Genomic DNA, 24,951 nt, shown 5'->3' with positions numbered 1-24,951 from the left:
TAGCCACAACCACATCGCGATGGAGCATACAGTGTGTAAAAAAATTATTTTGGGCTTTCTGCTATATGGGAGCCATCACTCTACTATTATTCCCAGTCATTAAATCATGGGAAATATGTTCAGATATGCGTCACATTATTATAATGGCATTGTATAACAACCCTCATAGTATATTTTAAATGTTTCAAATGTATTTATTTCTTGCTTTTATTTTTCCCTCCAACTTGCTGAGGCCCCCCTCGCGGCCCCCACTTTGAAAACCACTGGTCTAGTGGGCTATACTATAGGCTAGGTTATTTGGATGTAGCTGCACAGGCTAGAGAAGCAGAACATTTAAGATACAATTCCTTAGCAGTAAAGTAACGCAAAAGGCAATCTCATTGTTGTAAATATAGTCCTTACTGAGGCTTCCAATGTTTTGTATGAATAAATGACTTCACAATACTCAAGAGATAATGCACAAGGGAATGGATTTAAACAAAATATGATACATCTCTAAAAATGATAATGTCGCACAAATGTCTTGAATCCATGCATCACCGTTTTTCAGGTTTACTGGTAGAAATATGACAACCAAAAGCTACCCATATTGATAAGGAAAGACTAGATATACATAAAGAACACATAAGATAGTACAAATATAGTCACTTTATTAATGACTACAGAAAAGCAGATCAGTGAAAGATTAACAGCATGCAGAGCATGAGCCAAGCTCATGGGAACAAAAGCTGTCTTATCCTCATGGATTCACTAATACATAGAATATAATCGAATATAACTTTTGTGTGCTGTATTGAAGTCATGACTATGACAAAAGAAAACATTTTTATGGTCTATCTTTTAAGAGACGATCACACACAAATTAAACTAATTATTTAACATTTTCATTTGTACTGTTCAGCCGAAGTACGAATTTCCAATTTAGGCAGGGAGTCTTCACAAATGCTCTTTGAACAGAAAGAGAGCTTATTAAATCAACATTTCTGAAGTACAATCTCATGCTTGAGTACACACTTGCTCATTCTCAAATATGAAAAACTTCCATCACCAAAGCCAATAATGCTACCTTCTCTAACAAATCTCACAATAAGAGCCTATGGTGGTGACCAAAACCTTTACCTTTCAGAAATATCAACTGAAACTTCACACTGTGTCAAAAAATAACCCAAGTGTCTCGACAAAACAACAAAAAAGATTAACGTCTCAAATACAGTACATATACTGAGCAGTAAGAGGCAAACTGAACTTCTAACCACTTTGAGTTAGATTTAGTAGGATATAATACTAAAAACTGATTGACCCTCTGAGGTTCATTGAGTTTGAAACAAAAAACAGTTTTACCATTGGAAATGTATTTTATAAAGAAAAAAAAAAAAAAAAACAGAACACAGAACGAACACGACATCATGACCTTCAAAATTGAGATTCGAATGGAAAAGTATTTCTATGAACAAACTGACATCATTGTTCATCCATCTGATCACGTTACAGGGCCTCCAACAGGGGAGGAAGGATGAAGCTATAAAAAAAATATAAAGTAAAAAAAGAAGAAATCGAGAAAGGGGGTTGGGGGGGTAGGGAGGCAAAGCACAACAGTCTACTGAGCTACGAGTAAACGTCTCCATCTGTGAGCCTTGCTCGCCAAGCTCACTTCTTCACCCGAGTGGACTTGCGAGCCGCTGGTTTGGCCTTTGCTGGTTGCTCTGCTTTGGCCCCCTTTGCCTTGGCCGGCTCTGGCGATTTGGCTGCCTTGGCCTTTTCTGTCTCATCCGCTTTGGCTGCCCTGGCCGGTGGCTTCTTGCCTGGTGGCCGCTTGGCCACTCTGCTGGTCAGCTTCTTGGCGACGGGCGTTTTGGGCGTGCGAGCTGGGGCGGCTTTTTTCACAGGTGTGGCTTTAGCCGGCGGGGCTGCCTTCTTGGCCACAGGCTTCCTAGCGGGGGGAGGAGCCCTTTTCTTAGCGGGTGGCGCTGCCCTCTTGGCTGGTGGGGCTGACCGTTTGGCAGGAGCTTTCCGGCTGCTGGACTTGCCCCTCCTCTGGGGGGCTGCGGAACGGGCCTTAGGGGCTGGCCGCCTCTGTTGTCCCCTGAAATAACAAACAAACAAAAAACATGAAACAAACAAAAATTATTAAATACCACAGTAAATACCATAATCACCACTGAAGGATGCAATTCTGAATGTATATTGGAATTTTTAGGGTTAACTGTAAGGAGATATTTGAATGGAAAAAGCCTGTCTTCACCTTTTACGAGGGGGCTCATCATCTTCATCGTCATCATCATCTTCCTCCTCCTCAGACTCTTCTTCAGACTCCTCATCCTCCGACTCAGCCATCCTCTTGCGTTTGGCCTTCTCTTCCTCTTTCTTCTTCTGTTTTGCAATCTTATCTGGAAACAGGATGGCTGGGCTGTGGATGGAGAGAAAGAATATCAGGACCACTCAGGTGAATTTCACATAGATCTACAGCCTTTAAGAGGTGTAATAGGATTACACTTATATTCCCCCACCCTCCAACACAAATAAAGGTCACCTAATGTTTATTTTAAAGGAAAGTTTTTGAAAGAAAGCTCTGACGGGTTCAGATGAGCTAATTTCAGACACCAGGGGCCTATATTACAACACAAGTTTAACATATCCAGGATATCTTAGCTGGTTAGCCATTTCGACAAACTGTAAAAATCGAGTATAGCATCAAGTCTATCAAACTTGTAAGCTATTGGTCTGGCCAGTTATGTAACAGAGGTGGTTGTGAATCAGTTTCACCTGCTTTGGTGTCATCAAAGTTAACAACAGGTGCACTAGAGGGGCAACGATGAGACGACCCCCAAAACAGGAATGGTTTTACAGATGGTGGCAACTGATCATTTTTCCATCTTTATCCTTCTTGAGTGATTTTTCACAAGTTTCGCATTTGGGTAGGGTCAGTGTCACTACTGGTAGCATAAGCCAGTACCTGGAGCCTACAAAGGTTGCACAGGTAGTCCAACTCCTCCAGAATGGCACACCAATACGTTCCATTGCCAGGACTTCTGTGTCTCAGCGCAGTCTCAAAAGGAGATTCCTGGAGACAGGCAGTTGCTTTAAGAGAGCTGGCCAGTGTGGTAGAAGATCCTTTACCCAGCAGCAGGACCAGTATCTGATCCTTTGTGCAAGAAGTAACAGTAGGAGCCCTGACAGAGCCCTACAAAATGACCTCCAGCAGGCCGCTGGTGTGAATATCTCTGACCACATTGTCAGAAACAGACTTCATGAGGGTGGCCTGAGGACCCGATGGCCTTTAGAGGGACCTGTGCTCACTGCCCAGCACTGTGGAGCTAAATTGCCATAGAATACAAAATTGACAGGTCCACCAACACAGAACACTTCATTGGCGTTCATTGGCGCCCTGTGCTTTTCACAGAGCAGGTTCACCCTGAGCACATGTGACAGAGGTGAAAGGGTCTGGAGAACACTATGCTGCCTGCAACATCATTCAGCATGACCGATTTGGTGGTGGGTCAATGATGGTCTGGGGAGGCATACCCTTGGAGGGACGCACAGACCTCTATAAGCAAAACAACGGCACCCTCACTGCTCTTAGGTATCGGGATGAATCTTCAGACCCATTGTCTGACCCTGTACTGGTGCAGAGGCCCCTGGGTTCCACCTGGTGCACAACAATGGCCGGCCACATGTGGCGAGAATGTGCAGGCAGTTCCTGGAGGATGAAGGAATTGATAGCATTGACTGTCCCCCACACTCCCCTGACTTAAATCCAGTAGAACACCTCTTGGACATTGTGTTTTGGTCACCGGCATGTTGCACCACAGACTGTCAAGGAGCTCAATGATGGCTGTGTCCACATCTGGGAGCAGATCCCCCAGGACACCATCCGCCGTCTCATTGTCAAGCATGTGGGGTCCATACAAACTACTGAGTACCATTTTAAGTTGCTGCAATGAAATTTAGGCAAAATGGACTAGCCTGTCGCATAATTTTTTCACTTTTTTCATTGATTTTTGTGGGGGTCTTTGAATTCAGCCCTCTGTAGATTGATAATTTTCATTACCAAAAAATAATGTGGCATCCTTTACCCAGTACACATTACCCAGTGCATATCAGTGCAGATATCCAGCATGAGTTTTTTTCCCCATTGAGATCTGTGAGATATGTGTTTTCAAAGTGTTCCTTTAATGTTTTTGAGCAGTGTAGTTATGAATGTGTTCATGAACATGCAATCAGCACAACTTCCTATGGAGATGTGCCCTGAGAAAAAGTAAGCCATCCTTGTCAAACCGAAAACCCAGATATAAACCTGATCTCGCTCAGCCCATATTCCTGCTTCTTAGTGCAGGCCCCAGGTGTTTCATGTTGAGTGTAGGTTTCATCATGTTGTGATTTACCTTGGGTAGTAGGGGTAGGAAAGCTGGTAACTTCCACTTAGCCCGTGGCCCGTGATCTGTTCGATCCAGCCCATGGTCTTGCCCTTCTCCAAGGTTCTCTTCAGCTGGTTCACTAGCAGGTAAAACGAAGGGTAAGGCCACAATCGCAGTCATATGGACAAAGTTGATATGTGAAACAGGTAGTTTGTGTGGCTCAACAGTTTTTTTTTGACAAAGCATATCCTGGTCATGAAGAAATGTAAAGATCTTCATGAAACCTTTGTGCATTGTGACTTATATGTGTACTTTAGTCTTACTTAAGAGGTACTCCTTTCGGTCCTTGTGGTTTTCGATGAGGAACTTGCGGAGTGTGTTGATGCTGCAGGACTTTGGCTCATTCATGGCTATGATGGCCGTCACTATAGCATCCTCAAGGACAGTTGCAGGTTTGTCCCCAGTTTTCTTCAGCTGTAGGGCAAAACAACAACAAAAAAACGTATACTAACTAGGAAACAATATGGAATAACATATAGGTACTAGTTATTACCTAGCAAGACCGGCACTGGCATCTGACATGCTCTCCATGTTCTTAATGACAAGTTTTATCCATATTATGCAAAAGGACTGGATATGCATGAGCACATGTGTATTACGGCCAGGGTAAAGTGACCATGGTGTGTCCATGTAGACCAGAGCAAGCAGAGTGCGGCATTGGCCCTCACATACCTGGAATGTTCCTGTAGCTCCCTTCCCAGTGATCTGCTCCAGCTGCCCTCTCTCCACTGCTCTCTGCAGGCCGTTTTTTAGAATATCTGGCCTGCAGAGGAACCACAAACATCTTTGAGCATACTCACCATCAACCAATACATCCCTACTTTAAACAAACAATATGACAACAATGTGAACACCTGCAACTTATGCTGAGCAGATCAAAACAAAACATATAGGATACACGTATCGACCATGGAATGGAGGGAAGAAGTTCAGTCCCATTCTTAGTCGACGGTCAATAGTCAATGCTCGTCGGATGCCATTTTTAAAGGCGTTGGCGGCAAACCATGATGCTAACTGGCTGAAGCTAACTCTCCAAATACTGAACCCCTGGGCTGCATCCCAAAGCTCTTTTTGCATGCGACCTCTCTCCTTGGTCCTCCAGCTTGTGCCCTGGGAATCGTTCAAAGCTCTACATCACAGAGGATGCCTCATTTATCTAATTGCAACCAGAAAAGGTGAGAACGAGGAGAGGAGAGAGGCAAAAAGGCCGATACGCGAGGAAACGTCTTATCAACTTTCGGTTTCCAACAACTTCGTGGGGATTTATTAGCGACAATAAATAAGTAGATAGTCCAAGAAAAGATTGTTATATGCTGGAATTATCATGAACTACCAAGCAAACCTTTCTTAAAAAAAAAAAAAAAAAAAAAAAACCATGCATGTTTTATTCACGCATTGTATAAATAGTATTCATTCATGCCTCGAGAACTATCAAACATAACCTCATTATCAGGGTCAATAAGTGGAAGGAGTCCATGTTCATATGTTTAGGCTTTGGTATAAAATTCATATTCTCTGTAATTTGTGTGTAACAATGGTCTGTTGATTCTAGCCTAGGAGTGATGCTTCACCGCATCATCAGTAATTGACGTCTCTTAAAAATGATCCGTGAGTGATCAGGACGTCTTATTTCTCATATCTGTATCTCCTTCATTCCTCCATCCTTCTATCATTCCTTCCTTGTTTCCCTTACATTAATTAGAAGGAGGGGTTAGGACAGGAGCAAGGAAGGAAGCAAGGAAGGAAGGAAGGTCAAAAAGAAATGATCTGCAGCCCTAGTATCGAGCAATCAATTCTCTGACAAAAACGTGTATAGGAATAGAATCACAGAACAAACACAACAAACTGGGATCCTCCCAGCAGTGACTTAAGAGGGCACCATCAGTCAACCTTACCTTTTCTCTACATCCATTTGTGGGTAGTGTTCAGTGAGATACTTCTTGATGAGCAGATAGGAGGCCTCTTTGGGCTCACAGAGGCGCGTCATGATGAGAGGCAGGCAATCACCCAGCGTCTCCGCCTTCACACCTGGAGCCACCACCAAGGCAAGTTTCTACACAACAGCAACCAAAGACAGGTCAGTGCCAAATGCTGAATACACTTAGGGCTCTATCTTGCACTTTAATGCAATTGACTTCGCGCAAATCGCTTTGTGGGCGGATCTTGGGCGCTGTTTCTATTTTACCAGCTGAAAATTGACTGTTGCGCCCGACGCAAATCTAAAATGGGTGGTCTGTAGCAGCTATATTACTCATGGGTGTGGTTTGGGCGTAACGTGCAATAAACCAATCAGAGCGTCATCTCACGTTCCCTTTAACAACAGGCACACTTGTTCCATAGCGGATTGCTATTATGATGGCGGATTTGCCAGGCACAACCAAGAACGGTTCACAGTGCTATAGTCAGTTGTGAACAGTTTGCTATTGATTTTTCCGATGTTTCCGATGTTTTGGGATCACTCTCACTGAATCACGATCTTATGAATGCATGGTGATATTTTTGCAATGTAATCTAACATTACCTCACTATAGACAATGCAGATCTGTCAGATAAGCTCTCCTCTCCCGTGCTGCTGCTGGGGCATTTGGGTTAAATGGAATCGGCATGCAGTTCGTCTCATTAAGTCCTCTAATATTTCTTAATTTATGTCATCAACACATCCGTGATTCGTGGAAATGTGGTTGCAACATCGGCGCCCAAGCAAGCGCTCCTGCAGGTGTAAGCTACGGCTATACCTTACCAACAGGCAACGAGAAACACTTTCCAAGTTGACCTAACTTTCCAACTCTGCACAGTATCCCATTAACTGCATGACAGTGGGCTATTTACAATATTTATTTTATGTAAAGTAGAGTTTGTAAACACGTTATCATCAACTTAATGCACGCACAACTTTTGCTTGAGCAGTAGAGAATAACAATGAATGGACGCAGCAACTACAGAAATTGTAGCGAAGGCAACTTGCTGCTTTCTTTTACTGTCTATGGTTGCTGGTTAACAGCACATAATGCTTATTTAAGCGAATTCACAAACTCAAGACTTCAAGGCCATCATGGATATAAAACGTTTTTTGAAAACAACGAAAGGATGGAGGGAACATAGCAAAGTTTTGGAGTTATTTCAGATGGGCTTCAACAAGGTAGGCAAATTTGTGGTGCTTGTCAAAATAACAATATAATGCTTATAGGCTGATGTTAAAGCGCACACAATGTTTAAAGCCATACACAACGGTAAATTGGAACACAACTAAAGGTAACTTTAGCCTTTATAGGGCTGTATAAAGTTGTCCAAATTAATAGGTCGTAATTAGGCGTTGTTGTTGTAAAGATATTGCATGTAGATGTACTATATAGGCTACTACATTTTTAGTTGACCAATGCACGAACAAAGCCGGGAAACAGACAAATATTATCAAGGCTTTAAATGTTTCCATCTGTGCACAGGGTGTCTGTAGATCGGTGTGCATAGCATTCATTTCTGCAGGCCTGTGGCCATGCATGCGCCCTTAAAATAGCATCTGAATTCGCGCCACTGACTTTAGACTAGGGCTGGGCGATATATCGGTATTACGACTAGGACAGATATATTTTTGAAAACGATATGTAGTTGAGACAATATCGTAATACCGGTATTATGTCAAATAATGGGCCATTTTATCAAAGCCACTTGCTCTTCTGTGTTCAGACCATTCAGATAGCCGCAGCTCTGCTCAACTCGCCCCTTTGTGTGCACGTTCTCCCTCGCAGCACTACAAACTTTCAAACATGATGACACTGAGTCAGATTTTGTTTACCTTGATCAGAGGTTGGTGCTGATGCCTATTACGTCGGCACATCAACGGCTAGACCGAGAATTCTCGTTGTGAAATCAAAATTCCACTGGAGCTCCAAGCGGTTTTGTACACGCAGATTTAAGTTACAACACTGTTTAGCAGCTACAGCTCTTCGACTCACGGTAAAATGTAATTTTGGTACATAGCCTAGCTAATTTAAATACACTGATGAATGCTTGCGTTTAGCGATATACAGTAGCAGATCTAAAGTCCTCAGGGAGACAACCTACACGCTGATTTTATTAAGAGGGTATGCACGCGACTTCGCGAAAGCAGTTAGGGCATCATTTTTATGATTCGTGAAACCCCATTCAATCGCGTGCATAGGGATTTTTCTTCACGAACCGAACATGCAAAATGAACGCATACAAAACGACGGTAGCGTCTATCACACTCTTGATGAGTGACTCAGTTACGTTGTTTAAGTAGCCTAATTGTTTAAAACTATTTTTGTTGTTGATAGCAACATGTCTAGGCCATCATAGTTTACATTTGCTTGTCATCTAGGCCCTATCAAACCCTTACAGGTAAAAAACTGCATTGTGTGACAAAACTGCAGGCTTTTTCAATATTGTTGTGCCCAAAATAGCCTATTGCATTGTGCAGTACAATGTAGGCCTGCGTTGTCAGTCAGGGTCAACTTTTGTTATTTGCACAGCTTTATCAGAGCAACTGTAGCCTATGCCTATTGTAGGCCTATGTTATTGTTTACACTTTTTTGCACAGCTCTGTTAGAGCAGTCTGAAATTAATATAATTAAAACTGGCTGTGTTGTCATAATTGTTGTGTTGAGTGAATATATGAAGCACTTCGCTCTTTCTGTTTGAAATATCAATATCGTATCGATATCGTATATCGCCAATCAGCCCCAAAATATCGGGATATCAGTTTTGGTCCATATCGCCCAGCCCTACTTTAGACCAGGTGGTTCCTGGTCTGTGGCGGAATTGCAAAATATCAACAGGGACCGTTTGCGCCGGAACACGCCCCCTCTTTCCGCTGAAACTGTGGGCGCACATGTACCTGTGGAGGGAAAATTTCAATATGCGCTGACTGCAAAATAGGAACGACAAAAGCGTGAGTATACAAAGTCAATTGCGTGTGCAAAATAGAGCCCTTAGTCTCATTTTACAATCTCCACTTGACAAATAGTTATATTGTTATTTATGAATTAAGTGCTCCTTGACCTTCACCTCTTGAAATGAGTCAATTAAGATAACCAATAAATAGAAGTGTAAGGATGTTTTTTTTTATTGAGAGCTCATCCACAGGACAACAATCCTTTAGGGATGATCATGTCTATTTGGAGATGATCAGCCAATTTGCCTGCTTCTGAAAATCTGAAAACAAGGAAATGCAAGATAGACAGCTTCACAGGGGCGTCGCTAGCTATTTAAAACATTCGGGGCTAGAGCCCAGAAGTTAGAGTTCTTTTTTGTCCGGGGGTTCGGGGGATTCTCCCCCGAGAGATTTTGAAAATCGTGCTGATGAACATGCAATTTTAACCTACTTTGAGAATGAAAAGGAAGGCCAATCGTAATGACTCACGTCACGGCATTCTGAATATTTTGATGTTTAAAGACCGTGTAAAGAGAACCAGGCGCGCCTGCAGGTGTACGTCAGTACACACTGTGCGTACCATCAGGCTACTCAACAGCGAGAGAAAATTTCCCTTGTGTGTGTGTGTATTCACACCAAATCGGCCTACCATACCTTCCCAACTATGTACAGTATCCCATTAGCTGCATGCCATCAGGCTATTTACCATTTTCTATTACGTAAAGTTAGTGAACACATTATGTTTTGAGCAGGAGAGAGAATACGCATGCAGCCACGCAATAGGCTACTTGTTGTTTTCTTTTACTCGGCTATCTATATGGTTATCAGCACACAATGTTGAGCTAATTCACTCAATACTCATCATGGATATCACAAGTTTTAAACAACGAAAAACAGAAAGGATGGAGGCAGCAACGCTTAGGAGTTATACAAGAACAAGGTAGGCAATTGGTGTGCTTGTCAGAACGTTAGACTGCACTAAAGCCAGACGCCACGCTACGCTAGAACAAAACTAAAGGTAACTTTAGCCTGTATAGGGCTGTATCAAGTTGTCCAAATGAATAGGTCATTGTAGGCGTTGTCGTTGTATTATTGCATGTGGATGTTGTTATGCTATGTAGGCTACTTTTTGCTGACTGACCAATGCACGGACCTAAAACGGACTAATATTGTTCACGAAAGTGAATTATTTCTTTTCGGGGGTGGGTGTGCGCCATAGCAGCATTAATTCCTGCAGGCCCCTGAGGAGAACGCCTCTTCTGCCAAAGTGCACCACATACAACACCCCAAATATCACATTAAAATAGCCTGTAGAATAAACATCGCCATGCACCTCTGTCGCACTTGACAGGTGTGGCGTTATTCTCGGGATAAACATTTCGGACGTCATCCCCTTCAATTAATGGGCTATGGGTGCCTTGAAAGCAATGCATTTGGGTTGTATATCACGAACTTTTGCCCAAAGAAAAAGTTCCATTCTGTCAAAATCAAGCCCAACATGCATTGCTTGGAAGCCCCCTCAAACGAGGTCAGGTTTATTTACTGCGCATGTGATTCAATAGTAAATCACGATATATTGAAACTGAGCTGATCGAAATGTCCTCCTGGGTTGCGGGAGATGATGACACACTGTGAGTTTCCACTTCTTGTCCCTGCTCTGCCCTTTTTCTCTCGAAATAAACTTCTAATATCCATTTGTCCTTATACACTTATTTCGCTAAGGCTAGTTAGTAGAAGCACAAAACAGCAATGCGTAATAGCGTAGAGGAGAATTGAAATTGCAACATTTTGCAACAAATGATTCTAAACCTGCCCAGATCACGTAAGATTGTCTTGCGCTGCTGTTAATGCACACAATGGACACAAAACACAAAAGTCTCTTCTACGAGGCTATTTATTTCATTCACGATTAGAGTTTTTGTTGTTGTTGACGGCCCATAGATCCGGGGCTATAGCCCCGAATGCCCAGGTCTAACGACGCCACTGCAGCTTCATAAGAGACAAAGACTTGGGTTTTACGGTACCTTATTGCCAGAGTTGGAGACGGCTGATAAATTTCCAATTGCGAAACTCCCAGCAAAGCCTTTTCCCTTCAGCTGTGTGGGACAGAGACATATTTCATGCCAAGTGTGAAATCAGAGTGTAATCGTGCACAGAGTGAAAGACAAACTAATAAAAGTAAAACACAACAAACTTATTTCTTATGATCATATCCTGACAGTGACTACGTTTCCATGCACCATATTTCAATTAAGGACCATACAGAAGAAGATATTTTTCTAAACCTGCTTCTTTGAGCATTACAATGCTTTCACTCATCAATTAATTCCATCTTGTCATTTAAACTTTCAGGTTTGCATACATAAAAATGACCTCATCACCATTCTAAAAGTGTAACATTTTAGCCATGCTTTTCACTTTGTTTGTAAAGTGTCGTAGCAACAGAACAAGCTACCAAAATTCTTTGCATGAACATGTGAAGACGTAATCTAAAATTCCAACTAACATGTTTACATGCCACAATATTCTGATTAAAACAGGCATATGCCAGGTGACTTATTCAGGAATTTAGTAATCAGAATATCAGCTTAATCAGGTTTTGGCAACTGGAATACGGAACATAGGAACATAGAACTGGAACTCACATGCAATCTGAAAATTGTAATTATTCCGAATAAGGTGTGCATGGAAACATTGTGATTGGCTGCTTGAAATGGTAGTATCAGTATAAGTATATATACTTTTTTGATCCCGTGAGGGAAATTTGGTCTCTGCATTTAACCCAATCGGTGAATTAGTGAAACACAAACAGCACCCAGTGAGGTGAAGCACACACTAATCCCGGCGCAGTGAGCTGCCTGCTTCAATGGCGGCGCTCGGGGAGCAGTGAGGGGTTAGGTGCCTTGCTCAAGGGCACTTCAGCCGCGGCCCACTGGTCGGGGCTCCGGTTACAAGTCCAGAGTGCTAACCAGTGGGCCACGGCTGCCCATAACATGGTACATGTAGGATATGATACCTGTTTGATGGCCCCTTTCTCCACCAGTCGCTTCATGGACTGCCTAAGAAGGAATTTCCTTTTGTCCAGCTCCAGAAAGGCATATTTACTCATTATGTACTTCAGGATGACAAAGGCAGATGCACCAGTTCTCTCTTTGGAGCTCTGTAAGAGACAATATATTATCAACACTCACATCTAATGATTCATTCTCACCATCACTGTTGTCATTCCTTTCAGAGACACTTTGTCTGAACCCTTGATGAACCTTTAATGAAAATTTTTTTTGTGTAGACTGCTTTTTTAAACACGTTTTCAGCGGAAACAAAGAAGCCCCATTCTGCACTTAGAGGAATATTAATTATATCCTCTCCAAAACATAAGCTTTTAGTTTCCTTCATTTAGCCAATATATTTGAAAACAAGTCAAATCAATTCGCATTTGCACAACAAATGAAACACTGAATTGTTGCACCTGTTTTTTCTGCCATTTCAAAACTTTCCGCTAAGCACAACAAACAAAAATAGTGTACACTGGCAAAGTCAATCTAATCTCGTCATAACACGATGGCCTCTCATACCACAACGAGGCTGAATGCAAGTGGTTACCCCTTCCCAGTGCATGTGGATGGATCTGTGCACAAACCTGAATAGCTTCGATGAGGATGTCATGCACTTTGGGGTGCTGCATGACCGTCTTGTTGCCCGTCTTGTTGCCTGTGCGCTTGACGGAGGGCAGGGAAGCCCAGGCCGGGATGGACTTCTTGACCTTCTTGACCTTCACCTCATTGGTGCCCTCTTTGTCCCTGCAACAGTCCCAAACACCACGACATGTAAACATTAGCCAGGCGTTGTTCTCTAGCAGTTTTAGGGATTTCCTTTGGTTTAAAAACATCACCAAGACCAAGAAGATTTGAGCTAAGAGGAGATAAATTGAAACCACTAACTAAATGGAAAGCATGCAATCCCCCTACTTATGTTTCAACACATGTATCTAAATAAATTGTATTTACAGTGTTTGGTCACTGGCACTTTAAGTTAATCCCCACCTGTGATGTCCATTTTATGTTTATTAACGTCATCCACCATTATGTATTTTAGACCTTCATGCCATTCACAGGTCAGGAGGTTAACCACCCACCCAAACAGAACATCCCCAAACAAAACAAAGGGATTTACTCACTCCTTCTTGTCTTTCGATTTCTTCTTCTTCCCAGTCTCCTCAGTGCCTTCTCCATCAGCCTTCGCCTCCCCATCCGCCTCTTTGTCTTTCGCCTCTCCTTCTACTTCTCCTCCATCTCCTCCTTCTGCCGGGGCCTCTCCTCCTTCTCCTTTCTCCCCCGCCGCCTCCTTCTCTCCCTGGGTCTCAGCGGCTGGGGCTTCAGCCTCCTTTGCTGCCGCGGCCACTTCCTCTTCCATGGGCGCCGCCTCGTCAGAGTTAGCTGTGGATTCTAATCCAAAACCACTTGCATGTTAGAGCAACAGAACACCACAACAGATTACCATGTCTTCTAAACAGCATGTTAAAAAATAACTGCCTGTCAGATTAGTTTTGCAACCACTGTGATAAGAATGTGTTAGGGATGAAGTTAGTATGTGTCTAGTCTGTGAACACATATTTTGGTGAGCTGTGACCAATAAGCTGTACTTCTAAGGATGTGGTTTGAGAATGTTTGTTTGTTTATAAAATCTATGCTAGTAAGAAATTCTAAAACCTTCAAAAGGTGGGACCTGGTGATGAAACGGTTTGAGAATGGCCCCATACCAAATGAGCAAGCTCTTCTCTCAGATAGCATCCATACATTGTGCACCATGCAGTACTCCTCAATGTAAAGTTCAGATGCTGCTACTGCACTTGATAAGAATACTTACATGTACAACATGTCTGCAACTGGGCTTTTGACGTAAAGAAAGGGCATAGTTGTGGCTACTCTACGCTGAACTCAAAGACTCTTTTCTGGATTAATCTAACGTAGTTCTAATGTAATCTAAGTAATTCTAATCTATGAAAAGGACTGTAACTTTCTATTAAGTCACTGAAAGACTTAACTTCATGAATGCAGTCTCACAAATGCGATGAAGGGTCACACACCTTTGGCCTTGGGAGCACCGTCCGCAGGAGCTTGCTCGTCACCAGTCCCGGGTCCTCGACGTATGGATGCCCGACGCATGACTTACCTGCACATGCAGATAAACAGAGTTGTCGCCAAGAGGCCGAATTCAGACTCCTATGCTGCACAAGGTAGAGGAAGAGTCAGTGATGGTGCAAGGAGATGCACTCCTGTATTGAGGAGTGTCAGGTGGAAGGTGAGGGAAAATAGGGATGCTATAAAACAATTATCATCACCTACAGTTTACCAACAGCCTCAAGACACTACTGATTAAGTAGAAAAAGGGCCTCAGGCCGTTAGAGCCTTGTGTGTTTCATCCAATGGTTGCATCAGAGAAACTATATCTACTGCAGGATTGGAGACAAGTGTGCCAAAATATATACATCAGAGACACTATATATTGCAGGATTGGTGGCCGAATGCCTAAATATATAGTTAACAAACCACGAATGTGTGTTCTCTGTTAGAGGAGTGAGCACCAACATCAGTCACTGATTGAAAAATCTCTTGTGTTTTTCCCTAACTAGGAACGTCGGAGAGAGTGTCCATTTTCATTCATGTCATGCAAAATAAGGTGTGGGCAGAAGAAGTATTTCGTGTGCAATTTTTTGTCATTAACCGTATTCAAGGTAGCAGCTATATTGATTCATTGACTGCAGAACAAAAATTCGGTGTCAACAAAATGAGCAAGTGCAAATTAAATGCATGGCTGTAAGTGCACGACTAGTTTGACTGTACTCGAGACAAATGCAAAAATCGAGAATGGCCATTTTGTCTGTTTAACGATACCCTACACAGTAATGGCGTCGCATTGAGCAGATGGCAAGTTAAAAATGCAATGGAAAAAACGCAAGAGAAGATTCCGTGGTTATTTCGGAGTTTGCATGGTGCTCCTTAATTCGAATACCATACATTCCCTTACCTTTCCAACGCTCGGTTACTTAGGTGTTTATTCTGTGCTGCTTTTCCCTTAGCTACAATTCTTTCTTCAGACGTGCCCTTCCCCCTTTGGACGTACAAACACGTAGCAACGTCAGGGTCTCGTCATCAAGCGTGCCCTTTGTGTATGAACTCTTACCTTTGGAACTTGTCAGCCTTTAGGCATTCTATTATTTAGACGAAAAAGAAACTCCCAACAGTATATTCTTAATTATTGCAAGTGTAATGCAGTAAGAACCATGATTTAGGCACCAATACGAGATAAAATGACCGTGTGGATGTACTCAAGAGTTTATCGGATGAGAGCAATGATTAGTCGACCCGAAGAGATCTTTGTTGGGGGACTGGACGCGTTATTTTTGTGTAGTGAATTGTTTTACTTGTCTTAACACACGTTTAGTGGAAGTGGGAATTGGGGTCTTATTTCACTTGGAATATGCACAATTTCTATTTCTTTTCAAAATTAGCCTACTTAAAACCATGCAGAGTTTTGTAGCCTACGCTCTCAAGAAACTCACAACCACTGGGCTACTTTATATTAGTCTGCACATCATAGGCTAATTGCATATATTATGCAATAATTGCTAAATTCATAGGCGATTGGTAGTATGTGACTTTCATATTGTGAAGATCCGAAAGCCATGCAATCCAGTTTTTCTCTCCATGCAGTTTGTTGTAAAAACGCAAAAGAAAGCGCAACATATTGATGACCTCGCTCTCACAATGGCCCTATAAAAGTGTTGAGAACGAGATAAACAATTACCAGTGCATATCATTGATTGGTAAATCCTGTCCATTTATCAATGGATGGAGGCCCTCATTGCTCAATGCATCACCTGGTCCGCTTTGATCTTAGTGTCACAGATCAGTATGCTCATGCTGAACTGTGAAGAAAGGATTGTCACAAAAATCTAATACAGGAATTCACCCTTATGTACAAGTGAACACAAGGCAAACAACATAAAAACAACTTCTTTAAAACTTTCCAACAGATTATAATTAATCTAAACTTCAGAATAAATATCCAGTCCATGATTCTGGTGAAATGTTTTAATATTAGAGCTCAACTGCCAATCCAATGTCATTTCTCCCTTCTGTGCTCCTGAAGCAACAGTATTCATGGGTTTCATCCAGTCCCTTTCCACAGGTGTATAAAATCAAGCACCTAGATTATGAATGCAGGCATGGTGCTTGATTAATACACCTGTGGAAAGGGACCCAATGAAACCCATGGATTGTCTGGAAGTGAACCACTTTCCCTTCCCCATTTACAGAGCCTGGGGTGTGCACTAGTGTGTACTGTTTTTAAAGTGCACACTGCTATAGGAAGGATCATCAGAAACAATTCCCTGAATTTGACCAAAAGTTGATTTCATTACATCAGAATCGTGGACTAATCCTTTAATGAGTGGGCAGGGAGTGATACTGGGTCCGTTGAGAATTTTTGGAGGGGTGTTGGTGTTATCCATTGTAAAAGGTCACACAGCATGTTCTTAGACAGTCTTTAATGTATTCACATGTACTTTAAATTTGCTCTTCATGTCTGGAGAATAACAAGGTTGAAAAAACCCTGGCATGGTTTGGATTCACACGAGCACACACACACACACACACTCCTTCTCTATCAAGTCCCTGCTTTTCTCAGCATTCAGAGAAAGTTCTTGTGTGTATATGTGTGCGTATATCTCATGTCCTTTTGGAAGCTCAAACTTTTTTTCCCACAGAGCAAGCAAACCCTGCAACACCAGACTTTGGAGGGGTTATTCTATAATAACCTTTGACCTTGTACATAGTAAACGTCAACCATCTCGGTTTCCGCCACACCTTTCATCCAAAAATAACTTCTTCTGAAACTGTCTTCAACCAAACTCGGGAATCCGCAGAGGTTATTCAATTCACAATTATTATTACTGTAATGATAATTACTTTGTTATTTTCTATTGTCAGTGATGTTCTCCTCAATATGAGCTTTTTTCTGCAAATGTTAAATAAAAGGTCCGTCTTTGCAGTCTCTTAAAAAAATAATAAATTAATCAGGTTATAACCTGTTTTCAAGTCTCTTCAAAACGTAACAAAAAAAAAAAAAAAAAAAAAAAAAGTTAAAATTTAAAGCAAAAATATTTTCTATGTATAGTACACGTATGTAGTGCTCCCATTTCTGGAGATCTTCCTCAGGGGGGTTGAAGGAACGCAACAGAACATAGTAGAACCGCACTGCGAACGCATTCCCTCTGCCCCTCGGGACAGTGTTCCCTCAGTCCTTTGCTCCCATCTGGCATCTGGCTTTGTCAGTCCTTAGGGATGTGGACACACTGGCTAGAATGTGGTAGAACGTGGTGGAACGTGAGCGGAAACGCTTCCGGAGGGGTGTGATGGGTTCCAGGTCTTCTCTTCTCAGTTGTCCTCCGACTCCTCCTCAGCCTCGCGCAGCCAGGTGAAGAAGGCGGTGACGGACTTGAGGGCCACACCTTTGCCCTGCTGCTCCGCCGGGTCCTTGCTGGACTCCCAGAGGTAGAAGGCGTCCTCCGAGATCACGTCCTCGTCGTATAGACAGTCGAAGAACATACGGAGCAGGTCTGCGGAGGAGGAGGAGGGGGGCGGTCGGGGTGGGGGTGGGTGTAGACGTGCATGGTTAGGAGACGTTTGAAAAGGCACTCTAGATTTGGTGCTGTCACTCATTATCTTGACTTCCCTTTTCCAAAAAGCAAGATCTTACTTACAATCAAATCAATCAAAATCACTAGTTTAGGTTTAATGTGATAAAGTAAGGGCCAGTACTGGTAACTGATAGCTGCAATTGACAGTGTACAGCATCTATGAGAGCATCTTTAAATCTTTCTAGCAAATACCATGGAATGCATGTGTATGAGAGAGTAGATGAATAGAACATCGGGTACTTACTAGGAGGTTGATCAAGAGTTACTATCAATGCTTGAAGTGCATAAAGTGCTTGCAACTGGCGCTCAGTGTCTGAGTTAAGGTACTTCAGTAAGACAGGCAATCTCTTCTGGATGATAGCAGTGTCCACTCTGCAGGAGGAACTCTCATCTGAGGACAGAAGTGAAGAGAGGGAGACAGAGAGGGAAATCACAAGGAAGAAGGGGAGAGTGTTCAAGCACATGATGCTGTTTTATATTACACATGCTGGAGTTGATATCATTCACAACATACACAGTCTATCACCAGTCCAACAGCTAAAAGGCACAACATTGTATTTGTAGAACATATTATAGCATAGACATAGATTATGGAGATACATATGCACGTTTGTATTGTAAGGCAGCCGTGTGTGTGTGTGTGTGTGTATTGTAAGGAAATTGTGAGTGTGTTTTGTAACTTAGGTGTTACCTTTCACTGCCGCTTTGCACACTGCTGTCATTAAAGATCTCAGAAAAGGGGAGGAGCTCATCTGAGACTCATCTAGGTTGGCCTGGGACAGGAGGCAAGCACACAATGACAACACCTTTACATCAAGATCACCACAGCTGGACACCCACACACAATCTATGCCACAGATCACTATGAAGGCATACAGTATGGGATCATTCTCTTCAATTATTTATGTTCATGATCGGAAATATAAATTGAAAGTTACGTATGTAACTACTGTAATCCTGGTTGACCGCCAGGTCAGTAAGGATGAAATAGAACTCATGTAATGTAGTATTATAACAAAACAAAAAAAAAAAACACAGATTTGTTCACTTCTTCTAAAAGGATGCTCGTGTGAAGTTGCTTAGACAGAGTGTGAGTCACTAAGAGTGTCTACAAACATGGAGTGAGTGGACTAGTGAGTAACCGTCAAAGAAAGAAACAAAACAGAGATGCAATACTGTAGAAATAAAGAGAGAACTGGAGTAAGAAACACCAGGGAGAGAGAGAGAGAGAGAGAGTGTTGGGCGGGGAAAGGCGCACCTCCACCCAGTCGAAGATCTGCTCGTCACTGGCCATGTCCTCCAGGAGGAGCCGCTCTAGGTGGCGGCTCAGCTCCTCGGGGGAGAGGGGCGTCCTGGACAGGAGCGGCGGGGGGCTCTGGCTGTCCGGCTGCGTGAACTGCAGCTTCTGAAGAGAGGAGAGGAGAGAGCAGAGAGCAGAGAAGAGGAGAGGAGAGGAGAGGAAAAGAGGAGAGGGAGAGAGGAGAGGAAAGGGAGAGAGGAGAGGAGGAGAGAGCAGAGGAGAGGAAAAGAGGAGAGGAGGAGAGAGCAGAGGAGAGGAAAAGAGGAGAGAGCAGAGAAGAAAAGAAGAGGAGAGGAAAAGAGGAGAGGGAGAAAAGAGAGGAGAGAGCAGAGGAGAGGAGAGGACAGACGAGAGAAGGGACGAGGAAAAAGGAGAGGAAGGCAAAGACAGAAGACATTAGAAAACGAGGGGAGAAAGATTGCCGAGCGAGGACAGGAAAGCAGAGGATAGAGTAGAAGAAAGGAAAGAGAGCCAAAGGAGGCAGAGAAGAAGAAATGGAAAGAGAGAGGAGGGGTGAAAGATGAGGGTGAGCATAGAAAGGCAAACAAAGGGAGAAGTGAGAAGTTCAGTTAAAACAGGACAACATCTAACTGCAGGCCACGTAAACTGCCTCTAAATCCACATCTGCAGCTGCATTAAATTCACGAGGATCGTTCAACAGAGACTAAGTGTTGCTTCATGAATGAGAAGAGTCAGTGTGGAAGTCTGTTTGGGTTGGTAAAGAAGGACACTGTTCAGGACAACAGTTTTGGGATCATATACTGTAGTTGGATTATGGTTGAGGGAACCCAAAATCCTGCACTTGTACTGCAAAACTATTTGTTTTCAGAACAATTTGTTCACATTGTGTACCACTTTGTTCCATCACAAACAAATCAATACTGACCGGTGCCATTGCCCATATGAGACAGTGTACCTGCTCTGAGATGAAGGTGTGCACATCCTCTCCTTCGGGCAGGAAGTCACTCCAGTTCAGGCCTGAGTCCGTCCAAAGCGACCCCACTTTCCTATGGCTCTGAAGTACACAATCACATACAGTCACTCCCTGTCACTGAGTTCAAAATGCCTCCACTAGTTACTGAAAACATGCATACAGTATGGAGACTGTGCGGTTATTCTTAAGATATACGTCACATATATCTTTTTAAGATATATGTCACAGTGGCATCTAAGGATCGATCGATATCCTTATCTACAGATATCAATATCTACAGCTGATTTCTGTGCCTACAAAACACATTTCGTTCCCCTTCAAGGTGTTAAATCTTTCTCCGTGTCCACAAATTGTGTAATGGATTGCTCAGAGTAAGGTGAGAGTGTATTATAATGGAAATCATTGACAGCCCCATGTGTGATGATGGACTGGTGCAGAGACACTCACCATTTGTTTGCATAGAAGGTGCAGTATTTCAGCAAATAAAATCCCTGCTCTTCCCACAGGAAGCAATGGTTTGCTTAATTCACTGCAGCAGAGAGGTTGGGTTGGGTTGAAGTGGAGTGGGGGAGTGAGGAAGGGATGGAAAGACAGAGAGGAAGGTGAATATATTATTCCGAGCTCACCATCGGGACATGCACTTGTATTACAAAATACACTTTGAGGAAACCTGCCAACCTGCATGTCCAGTGGTGTGCGTATGCGGCTAATGTATGTGGGAGGGTGGGACACGTGTGCACTGAGCATGTTATCAAGAGGAGATTTCAGGTGCTAGTGGTGGATTGAGTTGACCTGTACATGATGTTTTGCAGTGCTGTGTGTGTGTGTGTGTGTTAGGAGCTGTGCTCACCTAAAGAGCTCTCTCATAGAGATGCCCCCTTCCTTGAGCAGAGGGCCCAGCAGCTGAGCCAGGTACAGCCAGATGTGGGGGATGTCTATGGCCATGTCATCCGCCATCTCCAGCGTCTCCCCAAACCTGGCAACACAAACCAACACATGTGTCACCTATGGGAATCCAGCTCTGGAATGAGCCAAAATGGCTGCTCAAACCTAAAAAGGGAGGTCAATTTATGTTAAATAATTAAAACGTGAAAGTTTAAATATCAAGAAGGAATTTATCAAATTTAGCGCACACTGCTGACAGATGAAGAATTGGAGAAAAGCCCTCAAAGCAGCCTATTATAAGGCTAAAATACAAAAAAGTTTAAATATCAAGAAGGAATTTATCGAATTTAGTGCACACTGCTGACAGATAAAGAATCGGAGAAAAGCCCTCAAAGCAGCCTATTATAAGGCTAAAATACAAAACAATCGCGGCTCTAATCTGGCCAAATTCACCTATTTTGCGCTCATGAATGAAATTCCGGGACAGAGATTGTTGAGACGTCATGACGCAGACACTACCTCTACTGCACGTCGCTGCTCTAGTCAGCATATGCTGGTTAACATGTAAACGGGAATATTCCGTTTCTGCTACACATGGAAGCATTTTATTATAAATATTGCAATAAACAGAATATGGTCCTTGTTGCTAGACAGGGCATAGTCCCCTGCCAGCCAGTGAGAAAATAGCATTTCTTGTCTCTGGGGTATAATTAGTTTTTAACACGATATCCATGAGTGGGGAGGTTAAAACAACCCTTTCAAACCTTTCTTTCAAAATACTTGCAATCACTCTGCTACTGATGGGCACTTTACAAGTTGCTGCATACCATAGTGATTTACGTTGCCATTGCACCTGGCAGATGCATGCAGCACGTTCATGTTCATAAAAGTATATTTATTTCAAATGACAGTGAAAAAACACCACCTGCACTAACAGCCCTGCCCAGCAATGAGCATGTTCCAGGTCTTAATAAAGCACACTACTGTTGTAGCCCCTCCAGTTACAACAGTAGAGGCCAGTGCTTGGCTGATGGCCATATCAACATCCTGTGTTTGACATCCATAGGACACATGTGCTGACAGACTGAGTACCTTCAGCGGGAGCACAGTTGTTGTGTGGGTGTGTACAGACGGTTCTAAATGTGTTTGTCTAGAGATGTGTTTATCTAGAGTGATTTACCGCACAGAGACAAAGACTATTCCTCACCACAGACCCTGAAAACCGCACTCTGACACCTGACTCATCCAGACACATACACAGACTCACCTATCCTGTGTGTTAGACTGCAGAGGTATGAGTCAAGCACAAGAGCCAACCGACGCTGGAAATGGAATTGCTACGAACAAACGTCCCCTGCTATTAAAAGTTTAAAGGTAACCTCTAGGAAGTGATGAGTGTGAGGCCAGAGTACTGACAACATTTTACAATAATCAGCCGTCCGCTACACAAATGCACCTCTCAGAGGAGACACGTGCAGTGTGGGTGGTCCTTCTCCTGTGTGATGTGTGTGCGGACCTGCTGTCAGGTATGAGTGTGTTGCAAACCCATTAGTTCCCACACTGCCGGCACCATTGCCAGAGGTTTGGAAATACTCCTGATCGGAGGGAAGCATCTGAATGGATGTGTCATTTTCATCAGTCAGTCTTTATTACCAGTGTATCGGGATTCAGTTAGCAGACCCCTTTATCCTAACAGACTTGCAGTACACACATTTTTCACCAGCGTTTGCTAAAATGCCAGGGATCGACACACTGAAAATAATGTGCATTTTCAGGGTATTGAACACTGATCCCGGTGTTGTGGCCCTTTATTTCTGCCCTCCGGTTGCCTTACTACCTGGCCCCTCACAAGCACTGACTAGTAATTTAAATAGTCGAAGACTCCCATACCCCCCACCCTCCTCATGTCTCCCCCGCCGTCCACCACAATGAGTGTCATCCACTCCACAGCACTATTGTTAAGCAGAAGAGCCTGATCAGCTGGAGACTTCGCTCACTGCCTTGCACAACAGACAGACTGAGGAAGTCATTCATCCCCAGGGCCATTGAACTGTTCAATGCATCACTTAAGGGAAGAGGAGAGATAGACTTCTCTGCTTAGTCTGTCTGCCTCTTCACCACCTACATGTCTTGAACTGTCTGTCCACTAGCCACTTTACCATTGTCTTCTGCCTCACTGTTTGCGTGCTTTATTAGCACATATGCACAACCCCTCCCTCCATGCCACAGCCGAACTGTGACCACACTTATACCTTTCTTAATATAGTTATTTATATATAGATATATAGACTTTATTCTTGCACTGTTGCACTGTTTGACTTACTAATTTGCACCATTCATTCACAAAGAGCACCTTACCTTACCTTATGCACAGAGGACCACAGGCTCAGTCCCTGCTTCAGTCATTGCAAGTGCACCTGATATATTAATCACCCACTATGTGGATACTGTTTTTTAGAATTGATTTAGATTAAGTTTTATTTAGTGTGATTTGTATTTTAGTATATTCTTTATCTTCTACAGTCCTTATTGCTTAGTGATATATATGATATACTTTTAATTACTTTTTCTGCTGTTAGTGAATGTGTGTGTGTATGTTGTCTGTATGCTACTGTGACCTTGAATTTCCCCTAGGGATCAATAAAGTATCTATCTATCTATCTATCTATCTATCTATCTATCACTCACCCGCGGTAGAGCTGCTCCCTGGGCAGGACGTCTTTGTGCAGCAGCAGGTGGAAGAACTGGCCCATGTGGTCGCGGGTCACCTGGCTCCGCTCCAGAGTGGCCTCCACGCCCACCCGCACAAACACACTCAGCTGAGGCGCCTGCTCCATCTCCTCCACACACTGCACAGCCTCCTGCACAGTGGAGATCGCACACGCACACACACACACACACACGTATGTATGAGCACAAATAAAGAACATGGACTGTATATGTCCACACATGTAGGAAACAAATGTGCTAGTTATCCAAATACAAACAGATGGTGCACATGAACACATACATTTTGTACAGTGTATGAGCGTGTGTGTGTGTGTAACGGAGGTGAACTGAGCTAGCGTGCTAGTTGCCCGTGTAAATCCTCACACCTCTAACCTTAAGAACGCTTCTAACCGCTGAGTTGGGAGCCTGGGCTTTTAGCTCAGTGGTTAGAGCGTTCAACTCCCATGCCGGTGAGTGTCGAGGTGGCGGGTTCGAGGGCCATGAGCGGCGGACGAATTACGACCTCTGTTACATGTGTGCGTGTGTTTTCAGAACACAGCTGTGCTGTACCTTGTAGTCATTGATGTGCAAGAACTCATCGATGATGGCGCGTGACTTCCTCTCCATTTCATCCTCAGGCAGGGCCGGCTTGGCTGGAACCACAGCTGGAGGAGTCTCAGCCTTCACTGTTGGACAACACACACACACACACACACACACACACACACACACACATCTGTTATCATGCTGTGTGCAATCCCTATGCATATGTCTATGTATAATTTATATAATGTTTATTTAAATGTATTATTTTTGTATTATCTGTATGTATTATTATGTATTATCCAGGGATTAGAAATGGTTCAAATAAACAAAAATGAAAAAGATAATTTATTGGATGAACGTAACCGAAAACGGGAACAAAACCAATTTCACTTGTTCCGGAGAGAAAACACTATTTTCAATTTTAGATAACCGGTTAATAACGGTATTGATCGGTCCCATTAACCTTTCTTTGAATAATATTCAAAAGTCTTCGGACTTTGATTTCTAGGGATCTGATTTTAATGTGGTTCTGCTGGTTCTTAGCCTGCTGCCTAGCAGCACGGCAGGATG

The 24,951-nt window shown here is 43.1% G+C and overlaps 2 protein-coding genes across 5 annotated transcripts in view; both read right to left on the bottom strand.

The window, feature by feature from the left end:
• Positions 1 to 630: 630 nt before the first annotated feature.
• hp1bp3 (heterochromatin protein 1, binding protein 3) lies at positions 631 to 15,450 on the bottom strand. Of its 4 annotated transcripts, none has more exons than XM_048255465.1 (12): positions 15,334 to 15,450; positions 14,393 to 14,478; positions 13,484 to 13,751; positions 12,947 to 13,106; positions 12,323 to 12,466; positions 11,331 to 11,402; positions 6,311 to 6,468; positions 5,088 to 5,178; positions 4,679 to 4,829; positions 4,383 to 4,494; positions 2,243 to 2,407; positions 631 to 2,083 (listed from the first exon to the last, which is right to left on the bottom strand). In XM_048255465.1, exons 2-12 carry the CDS (start codon positions 14,469 to 14,471, stop codon positions 1,648 to 1,650), a joined length of 1,836 nt encoding a protein of 611 aa, XP_048111422.1. In that variant the 5' UTR covers positions 14,472 to 14,478; positions 15,334 to 15,450; the 3' UTR covers positions 631 to 1,647. The 4 variants fall into 4 exon arrangements, with proteins under 4 accessions (XP_048111422.1, XP_048111421.1, XP_048111423.1 ...); XM_048255464.1 differs by having other exon boundaries at positions 14,393 to 14,533; positions 15,334 to 15,449; XM_048255466.1 differs by having other exon boundaries at positions 14,393 to 14,528; positions 15,334 to 15,421.
• A 1,388-nt stretch (positions 15,451 to 16,838) lies between these two features.
• eif4g3a (eukaryotic translation initiation factor 4 gamma, 3a) overlaps positions 16,839 to 24,951 on the bottom strand; it is a 74,850-nt gene continuing 66,737 nt past the window's right edge. The window contains exons 27-35 of the mRNA XM_048254121.1: positions 24,406 to 24,521; positions 23,815 to 23,987; positions 21,092 to 21,217; positions 20,689 to 20,770; positions 20,224 to 20,322; positions 19,266 to 19,412; positions 18,699 to 18,780; positions 18,252 to 18,398; positions 16,839 to 17,926 (exon numbers count right to left, since the gene is read on the bottom strand). Coding sequence (XP_048110078.1) covers positions 17,745 to 17,926; positions 18,252 to 18,398; positions 18,699 to 18,780; positions 19,266 to 19,412; positions 20,224 to 20,322; positions 20,689 to 20,770; positions 21,092 to 21,217; positions 23,815 to 23,987; positions 24,406 to 24,521 — 1,154 coding nt within the window. The 3' untranslated portion in view covers positions 16,839 to 17,744. The remainder of the gene's footprint in view (positions 17,927 to 18,251; positions 18,399 to 18,698; positions 18,781 to 19,265; positions 19,413 to 20,223; positions 20,323 to 20,688; positions 20,771 to 21,091; positions 21,218 to 23,814; positions 23,988 to 24,405; positions 24,522 to 24,951) is intronic.

The sequence above is a fragment of the Alosa alosa genome, chromosome 10 (assembly GCF_017589495.1).
Source record: "Alosa alosa isolate M-15738 ecotype Scorff River chromosome 10, AALO_Geno_1.1, whole genome shotgun sequence".
Lineage (NCBI taxonomy): Eukaryota > Metazoa > Chordata > Actinopteri > Clupeiformes > Clupeidae > Alosa > Alosa alosa.
The sequence above is the reverse complement of the archived record's forward strand: the minus strand, read 5'-3'. Positions and strand labels throughout refer to the sequence as shown.

What these genes read in the sequence shown, in the direction of transcription:
- hp1bp3 (XM_048255465.1), bottom strand. Translation starts at nt 14,471, where the DNA reads ATGCGTCGGGCATCCATACGTCGAGGACCCGGGACTGGTGACGAGCAA. An exon ending in TCTCCAACTCTGGCAATAAG is followed by an intron (nt 6,469 to 11,330) that starts GTACCGTAAAAC and finishes GCTGTTGTGTAG; the next exon opens with AAACTTGCCTTGGTGGTGGC. An exon ending in CAAATGGATGTAGAGAAAAG is followed by an intron (nt 5,179 to 6,310) that starts GTAAGGTTGACT and finishes GTTCCTCTGCAG; the next exon opens with GCCAGATATTCTAAAAAACG.